The 25,972-nt window shown below is 43.0% G+C and overlaps 1 protein-coding gene across 2 annotated transcripts in view; it reads left to right on the plus strand.

Moving 5' to 3' along the window:
- The window catches only part of LOC140201545 (mitogen-activated protein kinase kinase kinase 21-like), a 155,980-nt gene that overhangs the window by 104,695 nt on the left and 25,313 nt on the right, over positions 1-25,972 (plus strand). The window contains exons 3-7 of one of the 2 annotated variants that reach the window (XM_072265824.1): positions 5,326-5,474; positions 11,512-11,687; positions 18,384-18,624; positions 20,018-20,140; positions 22,885-23,007. In XM_072265824.1, the coding sequence (XP_072121925.1) occupies positions 5,326-5,474; positions 11,512-11,687; positions 18,384-18,624; positions 20,018-20,140; positions 22,885-23,007 (812 nt within the window). The remainder of the gene's footprint in view (positions 1-5,325; positions 5,475-11,511; positions 11,688-18,383; positions 18,625-20,017; positions 20,141-22,884; positions 23,008-25,972) is intronic. The other variant, XM_072265826.1, reaches the window with a different exon arrangement.

A 25,972-nucleotide genomic window follows, 5' to 3' on the forward strand; every position in this document is an offset into this window, starting at 1 on the left:
CCTCTCCCATCCCACAATCCTGATTGGCTGACAACATTCCTAGGTTGGACAGCATGGCTCCTTATCTTTAGCGGAAGCCAAAACAGTGTCACCAGCAGGACATGCAGCTTTCACACTAAATAAAACTACTGTAACAAAGGTAACATGCCTGAACAACTGGCGTCCTGTTGCACTCACCTCAGTAATAAGCAAATGCTTTGAGAGGCTGGTCAAGGACTACATCTGGAGCATGCTACCACCCAAACTGGACCCCCTACAATTCGCCTACCGACACAACTGATCGACAGATGATGCAATAGCCACTGCTCTACATACCGTCCTTACACATCTGGAGAAGGCGGATGCTGATGTGAGAATGCTGTTCTTGGACTACAGTTCAGCATTCAACACCATAGTTCCATCCAGGCTCGACAAGAAGCTCAGAGACCTCGGCTTTGACCCTGCCTTGTGCAGCTGGATCTTGGACTTCCTGTCAGATTGCCAGCAGGTCGTAAGAGTGGGCTCCCTCACCTCCACCCCTCTGACTCTCAATACAGGAGCCCCTCAGGGCTGCGTACTGTGTCCCCTCCTTTACTCTCTGTATACCCATGACTGTGTCGCCACCCACAGCTCCAATCTGCTAATTAAATTTGCCAACGACACTACTTTGACAATAACAAGGTTTGAGATAATAACAGGGAAGAAGTCATCTTTCTGACACAATGGTGTCAAGAAAACAGCCTTTTCCTCAATGTTGCAAAAACAAAGGAGCTGGTTGTGGACTACAGGAGGAATGGAGATGGGCTAACCCCTATTGACATCAATGGATCTCGGGTTGAGAAGGTAAACAGCTTCAAGTTCCTCGGCATCCACTTCACCGAGGACCTCACGTGGTCTGTACACACCAGCTGTGTGGTGAAAAAGGCACAAAAGCGCCTCTTTCACGTCAGACGATTGAGGAAGTCTGGTACGGGCCCCCATATCGTAAGAACCTTCTACAGGGGCACAATTGAGAGTATCCTGACTGGCTGCATCACTGCCTGGTATGGGAACTGTACATCTCTTAATCACTGGACTCTGCAGAGAGTGGTGTGGACAATCCAGCGCATCTGTAGTTGTGAACTTCCCATGATTCAGGACATTTACAAGGACAGGTGTGTAAAAAGGACTCAAAGGATTATTGGGGATCGAAGCCATCCCAGTCACATCTATTCCAGCTGCTACCATCTGGGAAGCGGTACCACAGCATAAAATTCAGGACCAGTAGGCTCTGGGACAGCTTCTTCCACTGGGCTATCAGACTGATGAAATCATGCTGACTTGAGTGTACTCTATATTACATTGACTGTTCTATTTATTATATATTACTATGATTGCACATTTTACATTTAGATGGAGACGTAATTTAAAAATTTTTACTCATGTATGTGAAGGATATAAGAAATAAAGTCAATCCAATTCAGTAAAATAAAATATCTCACTCCATAGAATAGCGAGGCGTTACAGAATTATAGAGCGTTGAGAGAAAGCTGAAAAGCAGGACTCCAGAGTAGCAATCTCTGGATTCCTGCCTGTGCTATGCTCCAGTGAAGGTAAGAATAGGATGATCTGGCAGATGAGTGCATAACACAGAATCCAGTGCAGGGAGCAGGGTTTCAGATTTCTCGATCATTGCGATTTCTTCTGGGGAAGTTTTCACCTCTACAAAAGGGACAGGCTACACCTGAACCTGAAGGAGACCAGCGTCCTTGTGGGCAGGTTTCCTAGAGCTGCTAGGGAGGATTTAAACTAATTTGGCAGTGGGGTGGGAACCGGAGTGATAGAACTGTTGGTTTACAAGAAGAGGCAGATGATAGGGCAAAATTGCAGCCAGTAAGGTGAGTTGCATTGTAAAAAGGGGGCAAAATCAATGAGGATGATAGATACAGGACTGAAAGTGGTAGATGATCTTATAGCCCAGTTAGAGATTGGCAGGTATAATGTTGCGGGCATCACTGAGCCATGGCTGAAAGAAGATCATAGTTAGGAGCTTAACATCCAAGAAAACACATTGTATTGAAAGGACAGGTAGGTAGGCAGAGGGGGTGGGGTGGCTTTGTTGGTAAAAAAAAAATGTAATAAAATCCATTGAAAGAAATGACAGGATCAGAAGATGGAGAATTGTTGTGGATAGAGTTAAGAATCTGCAAGGATAAAAAGACCCTGATGGGAATTATATACAGGCCTCCGAAAAGTAGTCAGGATGTGGGCTACAAATTACGATGGCAGATAGAAAATGCATGTCAACATGGCAATGTTACGATAATTATGGGGGGCTTCAATATGCAGATAGATTGGGAAAATCAGGTTTGTGCTGGATCGTAAGAGGGGGAATTTGTGGAATGCCTAGAAGATGGCTTTTTAGAGCAGCTTGTGGTTGAGCCCACGAGGGGATCAGCTATTCTGGATTGGTTGTTGTGTAATGAACCAGATTTGATCAGGGAGCTTAAAGCAAAAGAACCCTTTAGTTAGCAGTGATCATAATATGATAGAATTCACCCTGCAATCTGAGAGGGAGAAGCCAAAGTTTGATGTATTGGTATTATCGGTACGGTGTAGTAAAGGAAATCACAGAGGCATGAGAGAGGAGCTGGCTAAAGTTTGTTTGGAAGCTGACACCAGCAGGGCTGATGGCAGAGCAGCAATAGCTGAAGTTTCTGGGAGTAAATTGGAGAGCGCAAGATAGATACATCTCCAAGAAGAAGTAGTATTCTAAAAGCAGCATGTTGCAAGCGTGGCTGACAAGGGAAGTCAAAGACAACGGAAAAACAACAGAGGGCATATAATAGAGAAACCAGTAGTGTGAAGTTAGAGGAATGGGAAACTTAAAAACCAACAGAAGGCAACAAAAAAAGCCATTGGAGAGGAGATGAAGATTAAATATGAAAGTAAGCTAGCCAACAATATCAAAGTAGATATCAAATCTTTTTTCAGAAATCAATAGTAAGAGAGAAGCGAGAATAGATATTGGTCCACTGGAAAATGACACTGGAGAGGCAGTAATGGGAGACAAGGAAATAGTGGACGAACTGAAGGAAGACATTACCTCACTGTGGAAGACTTTACTAGTATGCCAGAAGTTTGAGAGTGTCAGGGGGTAGAAGTGGGTACAGTTCCTATTACTAGGGAGAGATATTTGGGAAACTGAAAAGTGAGAACGTAAGTAATTCACCTGGACCAGATGGTGTACACCCCAGGGTTCTGAAAGAGGTGGTTGAAGAAATTTTGAGGCGTTAGTAATGATCTTTCAAGAATTGATAGATTCTGGTATGGTTCTGGAGGACTGGAAAATTGCAAATGTTACTTCACCTTTCAAGAAGAGAGGTAAGCAGAAGAAAGGAAATTATAGGTCAGTTAGTCTGACCTCTGGTTGGGAAGATGTTGGAATCGATTGGTAAGGATGAGGTTTTGAGGTACTTGGAGGCACACGATAAAATAGGCTAAAATCAGCATGCTTTCCTTAAGGGAAAATCTTGCTTGTTTGGTGTTCCTTAAAGGAATAGACAAAGGAGAATTGATGGATGTTGTGTACTTAGATTTTCAGAAGGCCTTTGAGAAGGTGCTGCACATGAGGCTGCTGAACAAGACAAGAGTCCATGGTATTGCAGGAAATATACTAGCATTCATAGGGCATTGGCTGATCAGCAGGAGACAAAGAAAAGGAATAAAGGGAACCTTTTTTGATAAACTGCCGGTGACTAGTGATATTTTGCAGGGATCAGTGTTGGGGCCACTTCTTTTTACTTTGTCAATGACTAGATGATAGTTTTGTGGCCAGGTTTGTGGATGATACAAAGATATGTGGAAGGGCAGGATGTGTTGCGGAAGGAGGGAGACTGCAGAGGACTTAAACAGATTAGGCAAGTGGGCTGTGGAAAAAGTACAGTTGACATTTCAGGCTGAGACCCTTCAGCTGGATTCGGCCTGAAATGTCAACTGTACTTTTTTCCAAAAATGCTGCCTGACCTGCTGCATTCCTCCAGCATTTTGTGTGTGTTGCTCGGATTTCCAGCATCTGCAGATTTTCTCTTGTTTGTGATGGAATATAGTGTTGGGAAGTATATGGTCATGCACTTTGGTAGAAGGAGTGAAAGCATAGACTATTTTCTAAACGGGGAGAAAATTCAAAAATCTGAGGTGCAAAGGGACTTGGGATCCTCATGCAGGATTCTCTAAAGTGTAATTTGCAGGTTGAATTGGTAAGGAAGGCAAATGCAGTGTTAGCATTAATTTTGAGAGGACTAGAATATAAAGCAAGGATGTAACACTGAGGCTCCCTTTGAGTATTGTGAGCTGTTTTGGGCCCCTTAATTAAGAAAAGTTGTGCTGACATTGGAGAGGGTTCAGAAAGAGTTCACAAGAATGATTTTGCGAATCTCATATGAGGAGCATTTGAAGATTCTGGGCCTGTATTCGCTGGTATTTAGAATGATAAGGGGAGCTCTCCTTGAAACCTATTGAATGTTGAAAGGGCTAGATAGAGTGGATCTAGAGAGGAGTTTCCGATGTTGGGAGAGTCCAGGACCGGAGGGCACAGCCTCAGAATCGAAGGACATCCGTTTAGCTAGAGAGTGGTAAGTATGTGGAATTCGTTATCACAGATGACTGTGGGGGCCAAGTCATTGAGTTTATTTAAAGCGGAGTCTGATAGGTTCTTGATTAGTAAGGGTGTCAATGGTGACATGGGGATGGCAGGAGAATGATATTGAGGGATAGTAAATCAGTCATAATGGAATGGTGGAGAAGGCTCGATGGACCAAATGGCCTAATTCTGCTCCTCTCTCAAAATCTTATAACTCAGGTCCTCAAATACCAGCAAAGTCCTTGTGAATTTTCTCTGTACTCTTTCAATCTTATTGGTATCTTTCCTGTATGTAGGTGGCCAGAACTGCACACGATACTCCAAATTTGGCCTCACCAGTGTTTTATACAACTTCAACATAGTATCTCAATTTCTGTGCTCAATACTCTGATTTATGAAAGCAATATGCCAAAAGCTCTTTTTACTAGACCCTATCTATGTGAAATGATAAAAGGGTGAAATGAGCTTGCTTCATGTAAAGGATAATAGAAGGTAGAATTTTGTTCCTTAAGTAGAAGTTAATCGACTTAAGTAGATGTTAATCGACTTTCTTCAGATTAAGATAGATTCAATTTTTCATAATTAACATCTTGGGATATTGAGCAGAACCAGTTGAATTGTAGATTATCTGTGATTTAATTAAATGGTAGAACAAGTTAAAGGGGTGAGTGGCCTTCTCTGACTAATATCTAGTGTCTTTTCTCTTGCTGTCTCTCATCATGTAGCTATGGAGTGTTGCTCTGGGAGCTGTTAACAGGAGAAGTTCCTTATCGTGGGATCGATGGCCTTGCAGTGGCTTATGGAGTCGCAGTCAACAAATTAACCCTTCCTATTCCATCTACGTGTCCTGAACCCTTCACCAAACTAATGGAAGGTAAGCATATCATTATATAAAATTAACTCTGAATGCTTATGAAAGTTGATGTTTTATAAGACCATAAGACATAGGAGCAGAATTAGGCCATTTGCCCCTTCAAGTTCCTCAATCCCCATTTCTCTGACTTCTCCCTGTAACTTTTGATGTTGTTACTAATCAAGAACTTATCAGCTTGCACTTTTAATATATCTAATGACATCCTGAACAGCTGTCTGTGCCAATGAATTCCACAGATTCACCGTCGTCTGGCTAACAGAATTCCTCCTCATGCCTGTTCTAAATGGACATCCTAGCACTCTGAGGCTGTGCCCTCTAGTACAAGTCTCCGACTATAGGAAGCATCCTCTCCACATCCACCCTATCTAGCCCTTTCAATATTCGATGTTTCAATGAGATCCCACCTCATTCTTCTAAACTCCAGTAAGTACAGGCCTAGAGCCATCAAACGCCTCTTACATGTTAACCCTTTCATTTGTGTAAACCTGTTCTGGAATATGCAATGCCAATAAATCTCCAAATTATTTATGGTCAGTTACTTTGATCATTGAGTGAAACCTGCCAGGTATTATTTCTTTCCCCTCTTTGCTCTCCATTTTAGTTGCTAATGTGCAAATTGTTTGCTATCAGCACCCTTGCAGAGAAGTTCAAGCTCTGCGACAACTGAATCCAACAATTTGGTTGCTAAACTGTCCAAGAAGAAGCAAGATTGACCAATCGTTGAGCTAGTTCTAGAAAATAGAACAATATAGGCCCTTTAGCTCACAATATTGTGCCAATCTCTTAACCAACTATAAGATCAATCTAACCCTCCTCCTGTGTAGCCCACTCTGAAAGAAAAAAAACTTGCCTTTGTCATTCCGCCCCCCCCCCCCCCCCGATTTATTTTCTTCCAATCATCTTAGAGTTATGTTCCCCTGGTATTAATGTTGTGGCTGATTTCAACTAACATGGTGTGGAGCAGTAGTTGAATCTCAGACTTTTCTCTGTGGTGTTATTGCAGATAAATCCCTAATTTATAAATTGTCTGAAATTACATTAGAATGCATTTCAATCTTAACTGTGGCCAAGGAAATGTTTCAGGCTATTTAAGCATAGTATATATGGGCAGTAAATAAGGACAAGTGCATGCCCACATCCCATGAATGGGCTTTTAACGTAAGAAGTTACCTCAGCTCTGTTTTCATATCCTACTCCAGAGATGTGAAAACAGGGTATCTTGGTTGACGTGCCACTGCAATATTTCTTCTTCTTGGGCCGTTAGCTCCCAGTGGAGCATAGGCCATTGACAACCTCCCATCTCCATTGTCCAAAGTCGATGGCGTGGTTGGAGTTCATCAATGTTTCTGTAATCCATTGCATCCACTGTATAGGGGATCGGCCTATACAGCTTCACCAGGACCCTTTTGGCCAGCCTAACCCATTTCAACCTCTCGTGACAGGGATATAGGTTGGACTCTGTGAGGCAGTACAGTATTTGGGGGGCACTGTAATGACGGCTGTCAAAATTGGGTTTATTATCACTGACATGTCATGAAATTGGTTTTATTGCAACAGTACAGAGCGATAACATAAAATATAGGTTACAATAAGAGATATAAATAAGTATGCAAAAAGAGGGGAAAATACTGAGGTTGGCTTCAGGGACCATTCAGAAATGTGATGGCAGAGGGGAAGAAGCTGTTCCTAAAACATTGAGTGTGCGTCTTCAGGCTCCTGTATGTCCTCCTTGATGGTAGCTATGAGATGAGGGCATGTCCTGGGCAATAGATGCAGCTTTCTTGAGATGCCTTTTGAACATGTCCTCAATGGTGGGAGTCTAGTGCCCATGATGGAACTAGCTGAGTCCACAAAATACTGCAGCCCTTTCTAATCCCCTGGAGCATCCTTGGTGCCTCCATACCAGCCGGTGATGCAACTAGTCAGGATGCTCTCCACAGTGTATCTGTAAAAATTTGCTAGATAGCTGGTTGATATGAGATGGTAATTTCTGGCCCATTTGTCCCTTGTTTTGGATTGATTCAAGAGATCCCCATGCCCCTGTTTGAAGAACCACTTGCGTTGAATGTTTTACCCCTCATTCATCATGGCAAGATGATTTGTATTGATGTTTAAGGGAGTTTGTTCATTGGTTGCTGCATTTGCCACTGTTCCAACAGCGGCTACACAATTATAAAGAGTGCTTGGAGAGGACCCAAGGCCACGAAAGGTGCTATAGTTTTCATTAACACGTCAATGGTGATCTCATTTCTTATGCTTTTACTTTCTTAACAAAGACCTTCCTGTATGAACTGTGCAATAGCCTACGCTGCAACTTTTTTGCTATTTATTTACTGACGCAAAACGATTTTTAAAAAAAAAATCACAAGATTATATTTGTATATCTTCTTCCTTCAAAATCTGGACTTTTTATTCAATATTTAAGTGGCTTATTTTGCTCTTTTCACCACAAACTTTCTCCTCTTGTCTGGTCTACGATACCTGGAATGAGGCTGACGAACACTCTGAGAGAGCTGAAAGATCAATCTTGGCAAGTATAGAAGTAACCTTCGCCAACAAACAGCAACACAATTGGAGTCAATGAACTATGACATGCTGTGTGTAGTGGCATTCTGTGGCAGATATTGTGGGTTTTCAGAGTTACATTTTAAAACCATTGTTCTCATTTACAAGTATTCTCCAATATTTTTCTGTTCATGTATGGAGCTATTTGTCTGTTCAGTCTTGTTTGGCACTTGATTCTCTTCATAGTCTCTTAATTTAAACAAAAACTTGCTCACTTTTACTACAAATAAAGAATTTAAAATGTATTGAACTGTACTCTGGGTGCAAAACAACAAATTTCACATTTGTCAGTGATGATATTGATTCTAAACTATGTGTAAGCATTGTCATGTTGCACGGCTTCCCAAACAGTGATGTAGCTTTTTACAGCAACTCTTGCAATGGTCTTTGTGGCTCATTTAAGATCTGCATTGCAAGTGTGCAGCTGGTAGTATAACTCCTGATTGGCATCTCAGCAGACTGACAGATTACTGGCGTGCAGCTCTCCGGGTAAAAGAGAACGTTCTTCTTTGTTCAAGTGCAGTGATGTGAAGCGACAGGCTGTTCAAGTTTGGGGCCTGGGTGCGTCCACGTGAAGCACGGCTTGTCCTTTCGCTTGATCTTGCACGCAAGCATCTCTGTCAGGGCGAGTCGGCAAGATTTGAAGTGGGGCTCAGCTGTTCTTTTCTCTTTCCCCTGTGAGGACTGGGATTGAAATGCAGTGCCCAGTCGTGCTGTCCCAAATATGAAAAAAAAATGGTGTTAATCTGTTTGTAATGAGTAAAATTACGGGACACAGATGTACAAATGATTGTAATGAAAGTTCAGCTGGAACGGAATTATGTCACTGCCAGCAGCACCTCGTTATCATATGAGGAATGTTTGATGGCTCTGGGTCTGTACTCGCTGGAATTCAGAAGGACGAGGGGGGTGAGCTCATTGAAACTTTCAAATGTTGAAAGGCCTGGACCGAGTAGATGCAGAAAGCATGTTTCCTACGGTGGCAGAGTCTAGGTCAAGAGGGCATAGCCTCAGGGTAAAGGGGCACCCTTTCAAAACAGAGATGTGGATGAATTTCTTTAGCCAAAGAGTGTGGAATTTGTTGCCACGTGCAGCTGTGAAGGCCAGGTCATTGGGTGTATTTAAGGCAGAGATTGATATGTTCTTGATTGGACATGGCATTAAAGGTTACGGGGAGAAGACTGGGAACTGGGGTTGAGGAGAAAAAAAGGATCAGTCGTGATTGAATGGCAGAGCAGACTCGATGGGCCGGATGGCCTAATTCTGCTCCTATGTCTTATGGTCTATGGCCAATGACCCGGGTTCAATTCCAGGCACTGTTTGTACGGAGGTTGTATGTCGTCCCCCATGATTTTCCTCCAGGCACTCCGATTTCCTCACACATACCAAAGACATATAGTTAGGGTTGGTGATTTGTGGGCAAGCTACGTTGCCGTTGGAATCATGGCAGCACTTGTGGGCTTACCCTGCACATCCTCAGACTGTGTTGGTCATTGACGCAAGCAACACATTACAATGGATGTTTTGATGTATGTGTGACAAATAAAGCTAAATCTATTATATCTGTTGATTTGAACAAAGAACAGTATAGCATTGGAACAGGTCCTTCAGCCCACAATGTTGTACCAAAACTAAATAAGAGATTAAATGTCCAACAAAACTGCTTCTGCTTATGCACTGTCCATATCTTATGTCCTATACATTCATGTGCACATCCAAGAGCCTCCTGAATGCCTCTATTGTATTTGGTATTTGCTTTCACTGTCACCCCAAGCAGTGCATTCCAGGCACCCATCACTCTAAAGTAAAACAAAACTTGCCCTGCACATCTCCTTAAAACTTGCTCCTCTCACCTTAAGGCCAAGCCTTCTGGTCTGAAACATTCAACCCAGGGGAAAAAATTTCCAGTGCTATACTCTATCTGTGCTTTTCATAACTTTGGTACCTGTATTGTGATGTGGCAGTGCTAACTGCTGTGCTCTTCCTCCTCCCTCAAACAAAACTCCAGGAATAGTTTCTGGGATGTTTTAGGAAAGAAAGTAGAGTTTATTGCCATCTGCACAAATACATGTATGCACAGGTGCAATGAAAACTTGCTTGCTGCAGTATCACAGGTACATAGGTTCATATAAGCAACATTTACAAGAAAAACAATTCTTAAGGATGTGGTTTTGGGGTACTTTGGAGGCATGTGATTAAAAAAAAGCCCAAGTCAGTATGGTTTCCTCAAGGGAAATCTTGCCTGACAAATCTGCTGGAATTCTTTGAAGAAATAGCAAGCAGGATAGACAAAGACAAAGGTGGATGTTGTGTACCTGGGTTTTCAGAAGGCCTTTGACAAGGTGCGATACATGAGGCTGCTTAACAAGATACCAGCATGGATAGAGCTTTGGCTGATTGGTAGGAGGCAAAAAGTGGGAATAGAGGGAGCCTTTTCTGAATGGCTGTAGGTGACTAGTGGTGTTCCACAGGGGTCTATGTTTGGATTGCTTCTCTTTTCATTATATGTCAATAATTTGGATGACAAAATTGATGGCTTTGTGGCCAGATTCGCGGATGATACGAAGATAGGTGAAGTTGAGGAAGCAGAGAAGCTTCAGAAGAACTTAGATTAAGATAATGGGCAAAGAAGTGGCAGATGGAATAGAGTGTTAGGAAGTGTGTGGTATGCAGTTTGGTAGAAGAAACAAAAGTATAGACTATCTTCTAAATGAAGAGAAAATTTAAAATCCTGAGGTCCAAAGGGACTTGGGATTCTCTAAAAGGTTAATTTGCAGTTTGAGTGGGTGGTGAGGAAGTCATTGGGAAGATTTAAGACAGAGGTTGATGGATTTTTGATTAGTCAAGGCATGGGGCGATGCTGGGAGAAGGCTGGATATTGGGTCTGAGAAGGAAATGGATCAGTCATGATGAAATGGCGGAACAGACTCAGTGGGCCAAATGACCTAATTCTGCTCCTGTATCTTATGATCTAAGCATATTGAAATGCAAAGTGGTCATAGTGTTGCTGAGGTAGTATACTTGAGGCAGGAATCCATGGTTCTGCAGGTTAGTTCAAGAACCAAATAGTTGAAGGGAAGTAGCTATTATTGAACTTGGTAGTGTGGGATATGTCCTGCCTAATGGGAGTTATGAACCTCTGCCTTTTTGATGTAGTGCCTCCTGAAGATACAACAGATAATTGGGAGATGTGCTTGTGTGGTAATGGGCTAAGTCCACTACTCACTGCAGCTTGTTGTGTTCTTGTGCATTTGAATTGGCTTACCACACCCTAATGCAACCTGTCAAATCCAGCAAATCGAAATGCTGAAAATCCTCAGCTGATCAAGCCACAAGAAACACAGTCTCTACAGATGCTGCCTGACCTGCTGAGTATTTTCTGTTTTTATTCTAGGAACAATTTAAGGAAAACATAAAGAAAACGATTGATGAGATGCAGTGTTTATTTTACCTATCATGTTGCACATTTCAGAGTGCTGGGACCAGGATCCTCATGTTCGCCCATCTTTTGCGACTATTTTGGAGCAGCTCACTGCTATTGAGTCGACAGTCATAACTGATATGCCGCAGGAGTCCTTCCATTCCATGCAGGATGATTGGAAGATGGAGATACAACAGATGTTTAATGAGCTAAGGACAAAGGAAAAGGTGAGGCCAGTTTACTCTGAAAAGTATCTCATTATATATCCCAAAATTCAAAACACCCTGGCCTTAAGGATTTCAGATAAGGGTTGCTCAAACTGTATAACTAAATTAGTATTGGGAAATTATGTTTTATTTTCTAAAATTCTATTTCCATTGACTGAGCATATGTCACCAAGGATGTCCACCATTCAGCCGTGCTCTCTTCTTGCTGCTGACATCAGGAAAAAGGTACAGGAGCCTCAAGACCCACACCACCAGGTTCAGGAAGAGTTATTACCCTTCATCCATCAGGCTCTTGAACCAGAGGGGATAACTTCACCCAACCCATTTCTGAACTATTCCTACAACATTTGGACTCACTTTCAAGGACTCTTCATCTCATGTTCTCAATATTTATTGCTTTTTTTATTATTATCTTTCCTCTTTTCATATTTACACAGTTTGTCGACTTGCACACTGGTGTTTGTCCATCTTGTTGGGTGAGGTCTTCATTGACTCTATCATTTTTTTTTGTATTTACTTTGCCTACAAAACAACGAATCTCAGGGTTGAACATGGTGACATATATGTACTTTGATAATAAATTTACTTTGAACTTTGAGACGTTACTGTTGTTAGACTATAGGACACGGGTAGAATTAGTCCCATCGAGTCTACTCCGCCATTTCATCATGACTGATTTATTTTCCCTCTCAACCCCATTCTTCTGCCTTCTCCTCATAGCCTTTGACTCCCTTACTAATCAAGAACCTATCAACCTCTGCTTTAAATATAATTAATGACTTGGCTTCCACAGCCATCTGTGGCAATGAATTCCACTGATTCACTACCCATCATTGTTTGAATCTGTGTGGCTGAAGGGCAGGTTCATGGTGTAGATTGCCTGGTACCGATGACTCATTTTCATCAATGATGGTAGACCTAAGGTCACTAGGTTCTCAGGTGTTATTTTGTGTTTTCAAATTGCTTTTATCTGGGCATTTTGAACTGCTTATCTTAGAGTCATAGAAAAGTACTGCACAGAAACAGGCCCTTCAGTCCATCTAGTCCATGCCAAATCATTTAAACTGCCTAATCCCACTGACCTGCACCACAGTGCTCCATAGCCTTATGATCCATGTACCCTATCCAAACTTCTCTTAAACGTTAAAATCAAGCTCACGTGCACCACTTGTGCTGACAGCTTGTTCCACACTGAGTGAAAAAGTTTCACCTCTTGTTCCCTTAAACTTTTCACTCTTAACTCATGACCTCCAGCTGTAGTCCCACCCAACCTCAGTGGAAAATGTCTGCTTGCATTTACCCTATCTATACCCCTCATAATTTTGTATACCTCTATCAAATCTTCCCCTCAATCTTCTACATTCCAAGGAATAAAGTCTGAACCTATTCAGTCTTTCCCTATAACTCAGGTCCTCCAGACCCAGCAACATCCTTTGTAAATTTTCTCTGTACTCTTTCAACTTTATTTACATCTTTCTTGTTGATAGGTGACCAAAGGTGTATGCAATACTCCAAAATGGGCTTCAACAATATCTTGTACAATTTCAGCATAACATCCCATCTCCTGTACTCAATACTTTGATTAATGTTCTGAAAGCTTTCTTTGCGACACTATCTACCTGTGCTGCCACTTTCAATCAATTATGAACCTGTAGTCCCAGATCGCTTTGCTCTGTGCTCTCCTCTGTGCCCTACCGTTCACTGTGTAAGACCTGGTTAGTCCTACTGAAGTGTAACACCTCGCACGTGTCTGCATTAAATTCCATCTGCCATTTTTCAGCCCATTTTCCAACTGAGGAGCAATCATCTACTACTGCTCTGGCTTCTCCCACAAACCTCCATGCAGAACCTTGTCAAAGGCCTTGCCAAAATCCCTGTGAACAACATCCACCAGCCTATAATTTCCTGGCTGACTTATAGAACCTTTTTTAAACAGCGGAACAACATTAGCTATCCTCCATTCCTCCGGTACCTCACCTGTTGTGGAGCATGATTTAAGTATCTCTGTTAGGACCCCTACAATTTCTGCACTTGCCTTCCACAGGGTCCGAGGGAACATCTTGGCAGGCTCTAGATATTTACCTACCATAATTTGCCTCAAGACAGCAAACACCTCCTCTGTAGTCTGTAAAAGGTCCATAACCTTACTGCTGCTTATCTGTCTCCTGTGTAGATACAGATGCAAAAAATCATCTAAAGGAGTAATTTGTGATACAGGTCTGATTACTACAGGGCTCCAGACACACTTTCTGGGTGAGGCAACACTTCACCTGCGAATCTGCTGGGGTAGTCTATTGTGTGTGATGCTCCCGATGAGGACCCTGTACAATGGTGAGACCTGTCACAAATTGGGGGACCGCATCATCAAGCACCCTGCAACATCCGCCTCCAGCAGGACGTTGGGTGGCCAAACATTTGAATTCTGATTCCCGTTCCTGTTCTAATGTATGTCGGTCCGTGGCTTCCTATTGTGCCAAGATGAGGCCACCCCCTGGGTGGAGGAGCAACACCTTAAATTCCGTCAGGGTAGCCTCCAACCTGAAGGCATGAACATCGATTTCTCCTTCTGGGAAACAAGTTCCCCTCCCCTTCCTGTATTCTCCACTCTGACCTTTTACTTCTTCTCACCTGCCTATTACTTTCCCCAGGTCCCCTCTTCTTTCCCTTTCTCCTCTCCTATTAGATTCCTTCTTCGCCAGCCCTTGACTCTTCCCACCCACTGGCTTCATTTATCATCTTCCAACTAGCCTTTTTCCCCTCCCCCCCCCCCATCTTTTTATACTGGAATTTTCCCGCTTCCTTCTCAGTCCTGATGAAGGGTCTCAGCCTGAAATGTTGACTGTTTATTCATTTTCATAGATGCTGCCTGACCTGCCAAGTTCCTCCAGCATCTTGTGTGTGTTGTTATTGTAGATGAAGTTACTTTACCCAACTTTGAAACATTCTGTTTGGACTAAATGTGTGTGTTTTTTTTTGGTTTATTGATATCAATGTACATAAACCCAATGACACTGTTGTAAATGTTGTCACATTGTGTGTCCTTTTTGTTTTTCTGCGCCTCGAGTTTTTATTTCTTCATCCCATGCCTATGTTACATTAAGATTCACATCCTAAAACTCATTATGGTTTTGCCTACCTCCAACTCTGGACATTCCAGTTTCTGAAATCTTACATTTTTGGAATGTGCCTTGTTTTGCTGACCACTGTTTCAGCTACCTAAGCTCAATATTTGGGAATTCTCTTGCAAATCTCTGTCCTCCATTTTTTAAACTTGCTTTTAAACTCTCCTCTCAGTGTTTTTCTGTGCTGATCTCACTACTGGGTTTAATAGACTTGGTAGAGGTGTACAAGACGATAAGAGACATACTGCAGATTGAGTGGATAGCCGGAGACTTTTTCCCAGGGTGGAACTGGCTATTGTGAAAGGGCACAATTTTAAGATGATGTGAGGGATGGGAATATCAGTGATAGGTTCTTGGTGGTGGGTGAGTGGAATGTCCTTCCTGGGGTGGTGATAAAGGCAGATACATTAGGGGCATCTAAGAAATTTAATAGGCACATGGATGATTGAAAAATGGAAGGAATGGTTAGATTTATCTTAGAATTGTGTTGGTGCGTGGCCAAGTGGTTAAGGCATCGGTCTAGTGATCTGAAGGTCGCTAGTTCGAGCCTCAGCTGAGGCTGCGTGTTGTGTTCTTGAACGAGGGACTTAACCATGCGTTGCTCTGCGACGACACCGGTGCCAAGCTGTATTGGCCCTAGTGCCCTTCCCTTGGACAACATTGGTGGCGTGGAGAGGGGAGACTTGCAGCATGGGCAACTGCCGGTCTTCCATACAACCTTGCCCAGGCCTGCACCCTGGAAACCTTCCAAGGCGCAAATCCATGGTCTCATGAGACAAACGGATGCCTATTATCTTAGAATAGGTTAAAAGTTAGCGCTTACAAGTGTAAGTGCCAGGAGGGACGAATGGATAAGGGAGAAGGAGCGATCTCTGTGGAAAGGTGGGGAGGGTAATATGTTTGGTGGTAGGATTCCTTTGAAGAAGGCGGAAGTTGCGAAGGATAATGTGTTAGATGCCGAGGCTCATGGGGTGGTAGGTAAGGATGAGAGGAACTCTATCCCTGTTAAGGTGGTAGGCAGTTGGGTTGAGCACAGATATTCAGGAAATGGAGGAGATGAGGGTGAAGGCAGTATCAATGGTGAAGGAAGGGAGATTTCATTCTTTGAAGGAGTAGGATATCGCTGACATCCTGGAAAGGAAAGCCTCATTCTGGGAACAGATGCAGCGGAGACAAGAGAACTAAGTAAAGGAAATGGCATTTTTACATGAGACAGATGGGAAGAGGTATAGTCAAGAGAACTGGCAATCGGTAGGTTTATAAAAGATGTCGGTTGACAGTTTGTCAACAGGGATGGAGACAGAGAGATCAAGGGGTATCAGAAATGGTCCAAGTGAATTTAAGGGCAGGGTGGAAGTTTTAAGAGACAAAATTGATGAAATTGACAAGTTCAGCATGGGTGCATGAAGCAGCACCAATGCAGTCGTCAGTGTAGCGGAGGAAGAGCTGGGGAGCATCACCAGCTTGCAACATGGACGGTTCTACGTAACTAGTGAAGAGCCAGGCATGGTGGGTCCCAAGCGGGCGCCTATAGCGACCTCTCAGGTTTGGAGAAAGTGAGAGGAGCCATAGGAAAAAGTGTTGAAGATGAGGACCAATTTCTCAGACGAAGAAAGGTGGTGGTGGAGGGCAACTGGTTGTTTCCTTTATTTAGGAAGAAGCAGAGAGCTTTAAGGTTTTCATGATGGGGGCTAGATGTGTATAGGGACTGAACATCCATGGTGAAAATGAGGCGGTCGGGGCCAGGGAATTGAAAGTTACTGAGGAGATCAAGGACATGAGAAGTGTCACGGATGTAGGTGGGAAGGAGCTGAACCAACGGGGATAGAATGGAGTCGACATATGAGAACATGAGTTCAGTGGGACAGGAGCAGGCAGAGACAATAGGCCTACCTGGTACCTTAGCTGTGGTCTAACCAAAGTTTATAAATTAATATTATAAACTCCAAGCTCACGTATTCTGTACCCTGGTTAATGAAGGTCAGCTTCACGTATGCTGTCTTCAGCTCCTCTTCTCGCTATTACCATTGGGGAGGAAATGCAGGACATTCAATATTTTAGGAACAGCTCCTTCCTGTCTGCCATCAGATTTCTGAGCGGCCACAACCACTACATCTTTTGCACTCTTTATTTCTTGTAACTTACAGTAACTTGTATCACGCTGTACTGCCACAAAATAACGAAGTTCATGATGTATGTCACTGATAGTAAAACTGATTCTGATTAACACACACAATGCTGGAGGAGCTGAGCAAGTCGGGCAGTATCTATGGAGGGGACTCTGCCTAAAACAGCGACAGTTCATTCCCCTCCATAGGTGCTACCTGACCTGCTGAGGTCCTCCAACATTTTGTGTGCGTTGCTCCAGATTTCCAACATCTGCAGAATCTCTCGTGTTTTTGATTCTGATTATCAACATATGCTGCCACCTTTTGGGAATTTATGGAATACTTATTCGGGACCTACTGTTCATTATCTCATTAGATCCTTCAAAATGCTTCACCTTGCACTGAAAGGGATTAACTTCCAGTTGCAATTACTCTTCTCATCTTACCAACTGATCAGTAGCACCCTGTAGCCTAAGACTTTCCTCACCATCAACAACACCGTCAATTGTTATGACATAGGCGAAGGCAAATACAATGTTAGCATTCATTACGAAAGGACTAGAATACAAAAGCAAGCATGTAGTGCTGAGGTTTTATAAGGCAGTGATCAGACTGCATTTGGAGTATTGTGAGCAGGTTTGGGCCCCTTGGATGTCAAAGAAAGGATGTGCAGGCATTGGAGAGGGTCCAGTAGCGGTTTATGAGGAGGCTCTTGGCCTGTACTTGCTAGAGTTTAAAAGAATGGTGGGGGAGTCTCATTGAAACCTACCAAATATTACAAGGCCTAGATAGAGGAAATGTGGAGAAGATTTTTCCAATAGTGAGAATCTGTGACTAGACCCAGAGTAGAAGGATGTCCCTTTAGAACGGAAATGAGGATGAATTTCTTCAGTCAGAGGGTTATGAATCTGTGGAAGCCAAGTCATTGGGTATTTCTCAAGCAGAGGTTGATAGGTTCTTGATTCGTAAGGATGCCCAAGGTTACAGGGAGAAGGCAGGAGAATGTGGTTGATGGGGATAATAAATCAACCATGATGGAATGTTGGAGCAGACTCAATGGGCCAAATGGTCTGATTCTACTCCCCTGTCTTATGGTCTTATTGGACATCTACAGACTTACTAATCATATCACCTACAGTACATTATTATCCAAATTAGGGTATTTTAACAAACAGCAAGAGTCTCAGCATTGATCCTGCAGCACATCATTGGTCTCAGGCTTCTAATCACAAAATCAACCCTCTGTCTCTTACTACCAAGCCAACTTTTGATTCAATGTGCCTTTGATCCTGTGAGCTCCAACATCAGTCTTGTTGGTGACACCCTTGTCAAAGGCTTTGCTGCGGTTCCTGCCAATGAACGTTCTTTGCAAGTTGTCCCTCTGAGTTTTTACTCACTGTATCGATGTCATAAGTAATCTAGACTTGTCAGTGATCCCTCTAACTTCACCCTGTTGTGTTTGCTAGGAGTTGCGATCACGGGAGGAGGAACTGACCAGGGCCGAGTTGCAGCAGAAGTCCCACGAGGAGCTACTGAAGCGACGGGAGCAGCAGCTGGTGGAACGGGAAATCGATGTGCTGGAGCGCGAGCTGAATATTCTTATCTTCCAGTTGAACCAAGAGAAACCAAAAGTGAAGAAAAGAAAAGGCAAGTTCAGGAAAAACCGGCTAAAGCTAAAAGATGGAAACCGAATCAGTTTACCTTCAGGTATGGAGCTAAAACCTTAGGTCTGTGGGTGTGCACAAGGGCGATAATCATTTCAAACTGAACTGGAACTAGACTCATTCTAAACGTCTTTAATATTCAGCTGGAAAACTATTTTTTAAAATTAAGCTTCCATTACTAACCACAGGTTAATCTCTACAGAGAAGCAATGTGAATGTATTTGTTTATAAAAATCTTTCTAAAATGTAGCTCTACAAAAACCTGGTTAAAACACTTGGAATATTGTGTTCAGTTCTGGCTGCCTCATTATAGGAAGGATGTGGAGACTTGAGAGGGTCCAGAGATTTACCAGGATGCTATCTGGATTAGGGAACATGTCTTATGAAGATACTTGAGCGAGCTGGTGCCTTTTCACTTTGGAGCCGAGGGAAAAGGAGCGGTGACTTTGTTAGAGATGTATAAAATGATAAGAGGCATAAATAGAGTGAACAGCCAAAACTTTTCCCCAGAGCAGCAGTGGCTGATAGGGGGCATAGTGTCAAGGTGATTGAAGGAAAGTATGAGATGATGTCAGACAGTTTTTCTACATAGGGAGTGAGGAGTGCCTGAAATGCACTACCAGGGGTAGTGGTAAAGGGAGATACATTAGGGACTCTTAAATAGGCACATGGATGATAGAATATTGTAGGGATGTGGGAATGAAGGGTAGATTGATCTTGGAAGGAGATTTAAATATTGGGACAATGTGGGCTGAAGGGCCTGTACTGTACTGTGTTCTGTTTCACTTTCCTGACAAACCCTGACCTGTGTACAGCTCATACATGTGAGCGAGGGTTTGAGAGATGGGCAGGATGAACTAGCCAACAGCTGTGGGGCTGCAGGTGACTGTCCTTGCTATTAGTTTGCCCATGAAGAATACACTAATGCCCATTCTACAAATCCAGTATCATTATTAGAGAGAACACTCAGGCTAAATTCGTTAATGTCAGCTTTAAGAATGGCAAAATAAAATATGAAATGCATCCCAGATTGTCTGTTCCTTTTTCTGGTGGCACGGTAGCATAGCCCTATTACAGCACCAGTGATCCAGGTTCAGTTCTGCTGTTGGCTGTAAGGAGTTTGTATCTTCTCACTGTGGGTTTCCTTTGCATGCTCTGGTTTCCTCCCATTCTCCAAAGGTACGCAGGTTTGTTGGTTAGTGTTCACGTGGGTGTAATTGGGCATTGTGGGCCGATGGTACTGTGTATCTAAACTTTGTGACAACCCACCTCTACTGTATGGGAATTCAGTTCGCAGCCACGTTTCTGACTTTTCAGATTATGAACCATTCACGAGAAGGAAACGCGGTTACAGTCTGGGGAAGACCTGTATTGTGACCTCTAATTCAGGTAGTTTCGTGCATCCTGTGACATTTCACTTCGTTTTGAATTGGTAGATTTTCAACACAAGATCACCGTCCAGGCATCTCCAACGCTTGACAAGCGGAAAAGTTTGAATGGCAGCAGCTGCAGTCCGCCGAGCAGCCCCACCATCATCCCAAGGCTCAGAGCGATACAGCGTAAGTAGAATTCCATCTGTTACCTAACCCTCTTGTCTTTCAACTGCTTATCGTTGGAAGATTCAATCAAATTTTACTGAAGAGAAGTGAAAGAATTGGACAACACAGGCAAAATGCTGGAGGAATTCAGTAAGTCAGTCAGCATCTTTGGAGGGGAATATACAGCTGCTTGACCTGCTGAATTCCTGAAGCATTTTGCGTGTGTGTGTATATGTGTTGCTCAAGATTTCTAGCATCTGTAAATTGGGGGACCCCTTCGTCAAGCACCTTGCATCATCTGTCACAAGTGGGACTACCTTTTGGCCACATTTTAATTCCCATTCCCATGTCAGTCCGTGCCAAGATGAGGCCACCATTAAGGTGGAGGAGCAACGCCTTATATTCCATCTGGGTAGCCTCTAACCTGATGGAATGAATATCAATTTCTCCTTCCAGTAAACAAATCCTCCTTCCCCCCCCCCCCCCCACAACCTTTCCCTATTCCCCACTCTGACTTTTTACTTCTCGCCTGTCTATTACTTCCCTCTCCTCCTTCCCTTTCTCCAATGGTGTACTCTCCTCTTATTAGATTCTTTCTTCTCCAGCCCTTGATTTTTTCCTACCTGCCTGGCTTCACCTATCACCTTCCAGCTGGCCTCTTTCCCTCTCCTCACCTTTTTATTCTGGCATCTTCCATATCAGTCCTGAAGAAGAGCCTTCGCCTCAAGCGTCAACTGTTTACTCCTTTCCATAGATGTTGCCTGACCTGCTGAGTTCCTCCAGCATCTTGTGTGTGTTGCTTTGGATTTCCAGCATCTGCAGACTTTCTTGTGTTTATGATCTGTAGAATCTCTTGTGCTTGGGGTTCTTTTTGTTCATTTTCCTTAACTCCTCTATATTTAGATGAAAAAAATCATCCTAAGATTATTTCTTTCCATAGATGCTGACTGACCTGCTGAGTTCCTCCAGCATTTTGTGTGTGTTGCTTTGGATTTCCAGCATCTGCAGTTTCTCTTGTGATTCAACTTTGGTTTAATGATCTCTAATTGAAAGATTCCTGTTCCCTCTGATTAATAAACCCCCCCCCCCCGCCCCCTTTGGTGTCCTTTCACTAACACCTAGTTTGGGATTAGAACCTTGCTGGTGACTGATACTCTTTATTGTGGTATTTCTGTCATCTTTTGCTTTTTTCTCCCTCCACTTTGCATCTATCGCTAAACATGGTTGTGATGTCATGTCTTTGACTGACCTAAACCCTAAGCAGTAAAAATAATGAGAATTCCCGTTTTCACGCCAGACAGAAACAATCTACTCTGATGCACTCTGCAAAGTGTAAACCTTGCTAACTGCAACATTTGGTGTGTAGACATAGAGCCTGGAGATTGCTTGTTCATTTCTGCTGATTTGAACTTAAATTTGTTTGGAAACCCAAAACTGCTCTCCGAACACACAAAACGCTGGAGGAGCTCAGTGAGTCAGGCAGCATCGATGGAGAGGAATAAGCAGTCGATGCTTTAGGTTGAGAGCCTTCAGCTGCAAACACAACTATGAAGCTGGTAAAATTGGATCGGAGTACTGCACTGTACTGTACACTCCTGCCTGACTTTCTGAGTTCCTCCAGCATTTTGTGTGTGTTGCCAAAGTCAATGCACAAGTACACGTGTGCACAGGTGCAATGAAAAGCTTACTTGTAGCAGCATCACAGGCACAGAGCATCAGTTAAGCAGCATTCACAAGAAAAACATCAGTTGCAGTAGGAGCAGCATCAGTCCCATTCAGCCCACTGAGTCTACTCTGCCATTTGATCATGGCTGTTTTATTTGCCCTCTCAAACCCATTCTCCAGCCTTGTCCCCGTAACCATTGGCGCCCTGATTAATCAAGAAATTTTACACAAATTTTACAACAATAGAGATAACTGGAACAAAACAAAGTCTATTTTAGTGCAAAGTGGTCAGTGTTGCTGAACTGCAGTGATTAGGGTTGGTTCAAGAGCTGAATGGTTGAAAGGGAAGTTGCTGTTCTTGAACCTAATGGTGTGGGACCTCAGGCTTCTATAACCGGCTGCCCAGTGGGAGCAGTGTGAATATGGCATTGCCCAGAGAGCGAGAATCTTTGGTAACCTAAGTTGCCTTCTTGAAGAGGTGCCTCAGGTAGATATTATCAATGGTGGGAGACCAAAAGATATAGGAGCAAAATTAAGCTATTAGGCCCATTGAGTGTGCTCCACCATTCATCATTGCAGATTTATTTCCCCTCTCAGCCCCATTCTTGTACCTTCTCCTTGTAACCTTTGACATCCTAACTAATCAAAAACCTATCAAACCTCTGCTTTAAATATACCCAATGAATTGGCCTCCACAACAGTCTGTGGCAGCGAATTCCACAGATTCACCACCCTCTGGATGAAGAAATTCCCCCTCATCTCCGTTCTAAGGTGCTGACATTGTATTTTGAGGTTATGTCCTCTGGTCGTAGACTCTACCACTATTAGAAGGGTTGTGCCCATGATGTCATGGGCAGAATCAATGGGATTGTGAGCTTGATTCTGGGCTTTCAGAGAATGGGATAAAATTGACAACTCAAAAATGATGCAAAATATCTTGAGAATGCTGTTTTTAATTTTATTACAAGCTGCTCCTGTTCCCTCCAACTTTCTCAATGCCTTTTCACAGGCACCCACGTGATAGAACTTATCGATTGTACTTCAGTGAAATCAGCGACTTTCTCCCCCCCTCCAGCTTCCTGTGTTTTTGTTCTCTTTAGTGCGCTCCAAAGCCGATGCTGCCCATTCCAGCGCCTTTCGCAACAGCCTGTATGTTTACCAACAGGATGTGGACATTGCAAGTGAATGTACAAGCAGATTCCTCAGTAGGGCTCAGACAAAAGGCAAGATTTTCTTATTAAATCGTCAGGCACTGAATCACCTTGCTGTTGTGCACTGAGTTTATATATTTGGGGGCGGCACAGCAGCGTAGCAGTAGGCGTAACGCTGTTACAGCACCGGCTGAATGTGAGGAGTTTGTATGTCCTCCTCGTGACTGCCTGGGTTTCCTCCAGGTGCTTCGGTTTCCTCCCAGAATGCAAATACACAGGGGTTAGTGGGTTAATTGGTCACATGGGTGTAATTGGGCAGAACGGACTTGGTGGGCAGAAGGGCCCATTCTCTCTCAGTAAATCAAACTATCATAGGAAAAGCTTTTGCTGAAGAGTCAATCTGACCCCTCTTGTATCTTCCCCTTTAGCATTTATTTAGCATAATCAAAATGGCCTCTCTTCCTGTCTCATTTTCTTACCATTTTGCTTTGCACATTGGTCTTGAGGATGACTGAACTCAAAACGCTCCCAGCACTTAACTCCAATATATAAGAGCAAACTGTTGTAAGGTTTGTACAGTGACTGATAGGACCCTGGAGAATGTAATGGAACAGAGGAGTTCAGGTACATAGTTCACTGAGAGCAGCATCAAGATAGATAAGGTATTGAAGAAGGAATTAGCACACTGGCCTTCACCAGTCAGGTCATTGAGTATTGGGCTTGGGAAGATGTGTTGCAGTTGTTAAAGAAGGTGAAGCTGCGCTTGGAGAATTGTGTACAGTTTTGGCCACTTTGTTATAGGAAAGATGTTATTAAACTAGAAAGAGTTTACAAAAGATTTACCAGGATTTTGCCTGGTCTCGGGGTGGGGAGGGGGAGAATGCAGGTTTTTTTCTGGAACGTAGGAGATTGAGGGGTGACCTGATAGAGGTGCGTATGATCATATGGCACATAGACAGGTTGAAAGCACATTGCACCCTGGGGAAAAAGGCATAGTTTTGGATCAAAGATGAGGAGTTTACAAAAGACATCAGGCTAGCTTCTTCACACAAAAGGTGATGCAAATTAGGAATGCAGTGCCCCACTGGGCATGTTAGCAACAATTAAAAGATGTCTAGATAAATACATGGGTGAGAGAGCTTTAGCAGGCTATGGGCCAAATGCTGGAAATGGGACGAGATGACTGGGTGACACCATCGGTGTGGATGAACTGGGCTGTAGGCCTTTTTCCATGCTGCCTGACTGGATCTGATGATATTGATCCAGTGGTTTTCAGGTCAACTTGGTGATTATGGCCATTTAGTAAATGTCATGAGAACAATGAATGAACTAAGTTCAGAAAAAGAGAAAAAAAATCATGGTCACCTCATACCCAGACTAAAGATAAACAAAATTCGAGTGATAATTAACCTGTTGGATCTAGCCAGATTCAAGTGGCGTGATAAATGCTGCAGAAAAACTGAGAAGCTTTGAGAAAATTACAAAACAGCTATACTACAATTACTGGAAATTTTACTGAACAATTACACATATATATTTAGGTGATTATATAAAAATAATAAGCACACATAGGAAAGTTAAAACACAGGAAAAGTAACAATTCCCCACCCCAATCCAGCAGACTCTGTAAATAGAAATTATCCATGGAGGAAAAGCTATGAAAGATCTTGACAGTATTAATAGTTAAAGGGTTAATGGCCAAGTTCTTGTTTTATTCCACAGTACTTCAAATTGTCTGATTATTTTAATAAACCAATTATAAGCAGTCTGTTTCTCTGTCGTCCCCGACGGACAATGGAGGTTGGGAGTGATCTAACATGCGAGGTAACAGAGATGAAAAGCATCAGGGTTAATCAAAGTGCAATTAGATACATGCTGAAAGTTAATACAAGATGAACTGTTGAATGAACTGACCTGTCTTCATCCTTGACTTCACCTCCTTTGAAGTGATTGTTTTCGTATTTACACAGCCCTAGTCTGGGCAGCCACCACTGAATAGTGCACTTCAGATTAAATCTGCCTGTTGTCACATATCTTTCAGTTGCCAGACATCCGTCCAGCTTTCTCTCCCTCTCTAGTGGATTCTGCTCTGTTACCCATTGGGCTGCTGCTGGAATTTCCCTCGTTCTCTTCGGCTCTTGGGTCTAATTAGCAAAAGCCAGAGCAAAACTTTCAATTGTTCAGGGTGGATAACTTCACTTACTACAACTCTACAACCTACTGACCTATTTTCAAGGACTCATGTTCTCAGTATCATATAATTCAGTTTGCACATTGGTTGTTATTCAGTCTTTGTCTATGTGTAGTTTTTCGTGTCCCGGATCGGTCCCTACAGCTTCCCTTAGGAGAACATCATACTCAATTTAAGTGATCCCAGTACCACTACTACTCTAGTTCTTCGTAAAATCTGTTTTATTTCTTTATTTCCTGTAAAAGCCTGCAGGAACATGAACTTCAGGTAATATATGATAACGTACATACTTTGATAATTTTACTCTAAAGTTTACTTTGACTTTAGGGTGTTCTCTGCAGGGCTTTCATAGAAACATAGAGAATAGGTGCAGGAGTAGGCCATTCGGCCCTTCGAGCCTGCACTGCCATTTATTATGATCATGGCTGATCATCCAACTCAGAACCCTGCACCAGCCTTCCCTCCATACCCCCTGATCCCTGTAGCCACAAGGGCCATATCTAACTCGCTCTTAAATATAGCCAATGAACTGGCCTCAACTGTTTCCTGTGGCAGAGAATTCCACAGATTCACCACTCTCTGTGTGAAGAAGTTTTTCCTAATCTCGGTCCTAAAAGGCTTCCCCTTTATCCTCAAACTGTGACCCCTCATTCTGGACTTCCCCAACATCGGGAACAATCTTCCTGCATCTAGCCTGTCCAATCCCTTTAGGATTTTATACGTTTCAATCAGATCCCCCCTCAATCTTCTAAATTCCAACGAGTACAAGCCCAGTTCATCCAGTCTTTCTTCATATGAAAGTCCTGCCATCCCAGGAATCAATCTGGTGAACCTTCTTTGTACTCC

Source organism: Mobula birostris, chromosome 8 (assembly GCF_030028105.1).
Source record: "Mobula birostris isolate sMobBir1 chromosome 8, sMobBir1.hap1, whole genome shotgun sequence".
NCBI classification, from domain to species: Eukaryota; Metazoa; Chordata; class Chondrichthyes; order Myliobatiformes; family Myliobatidae; genus Mobula; species Mobula birostris.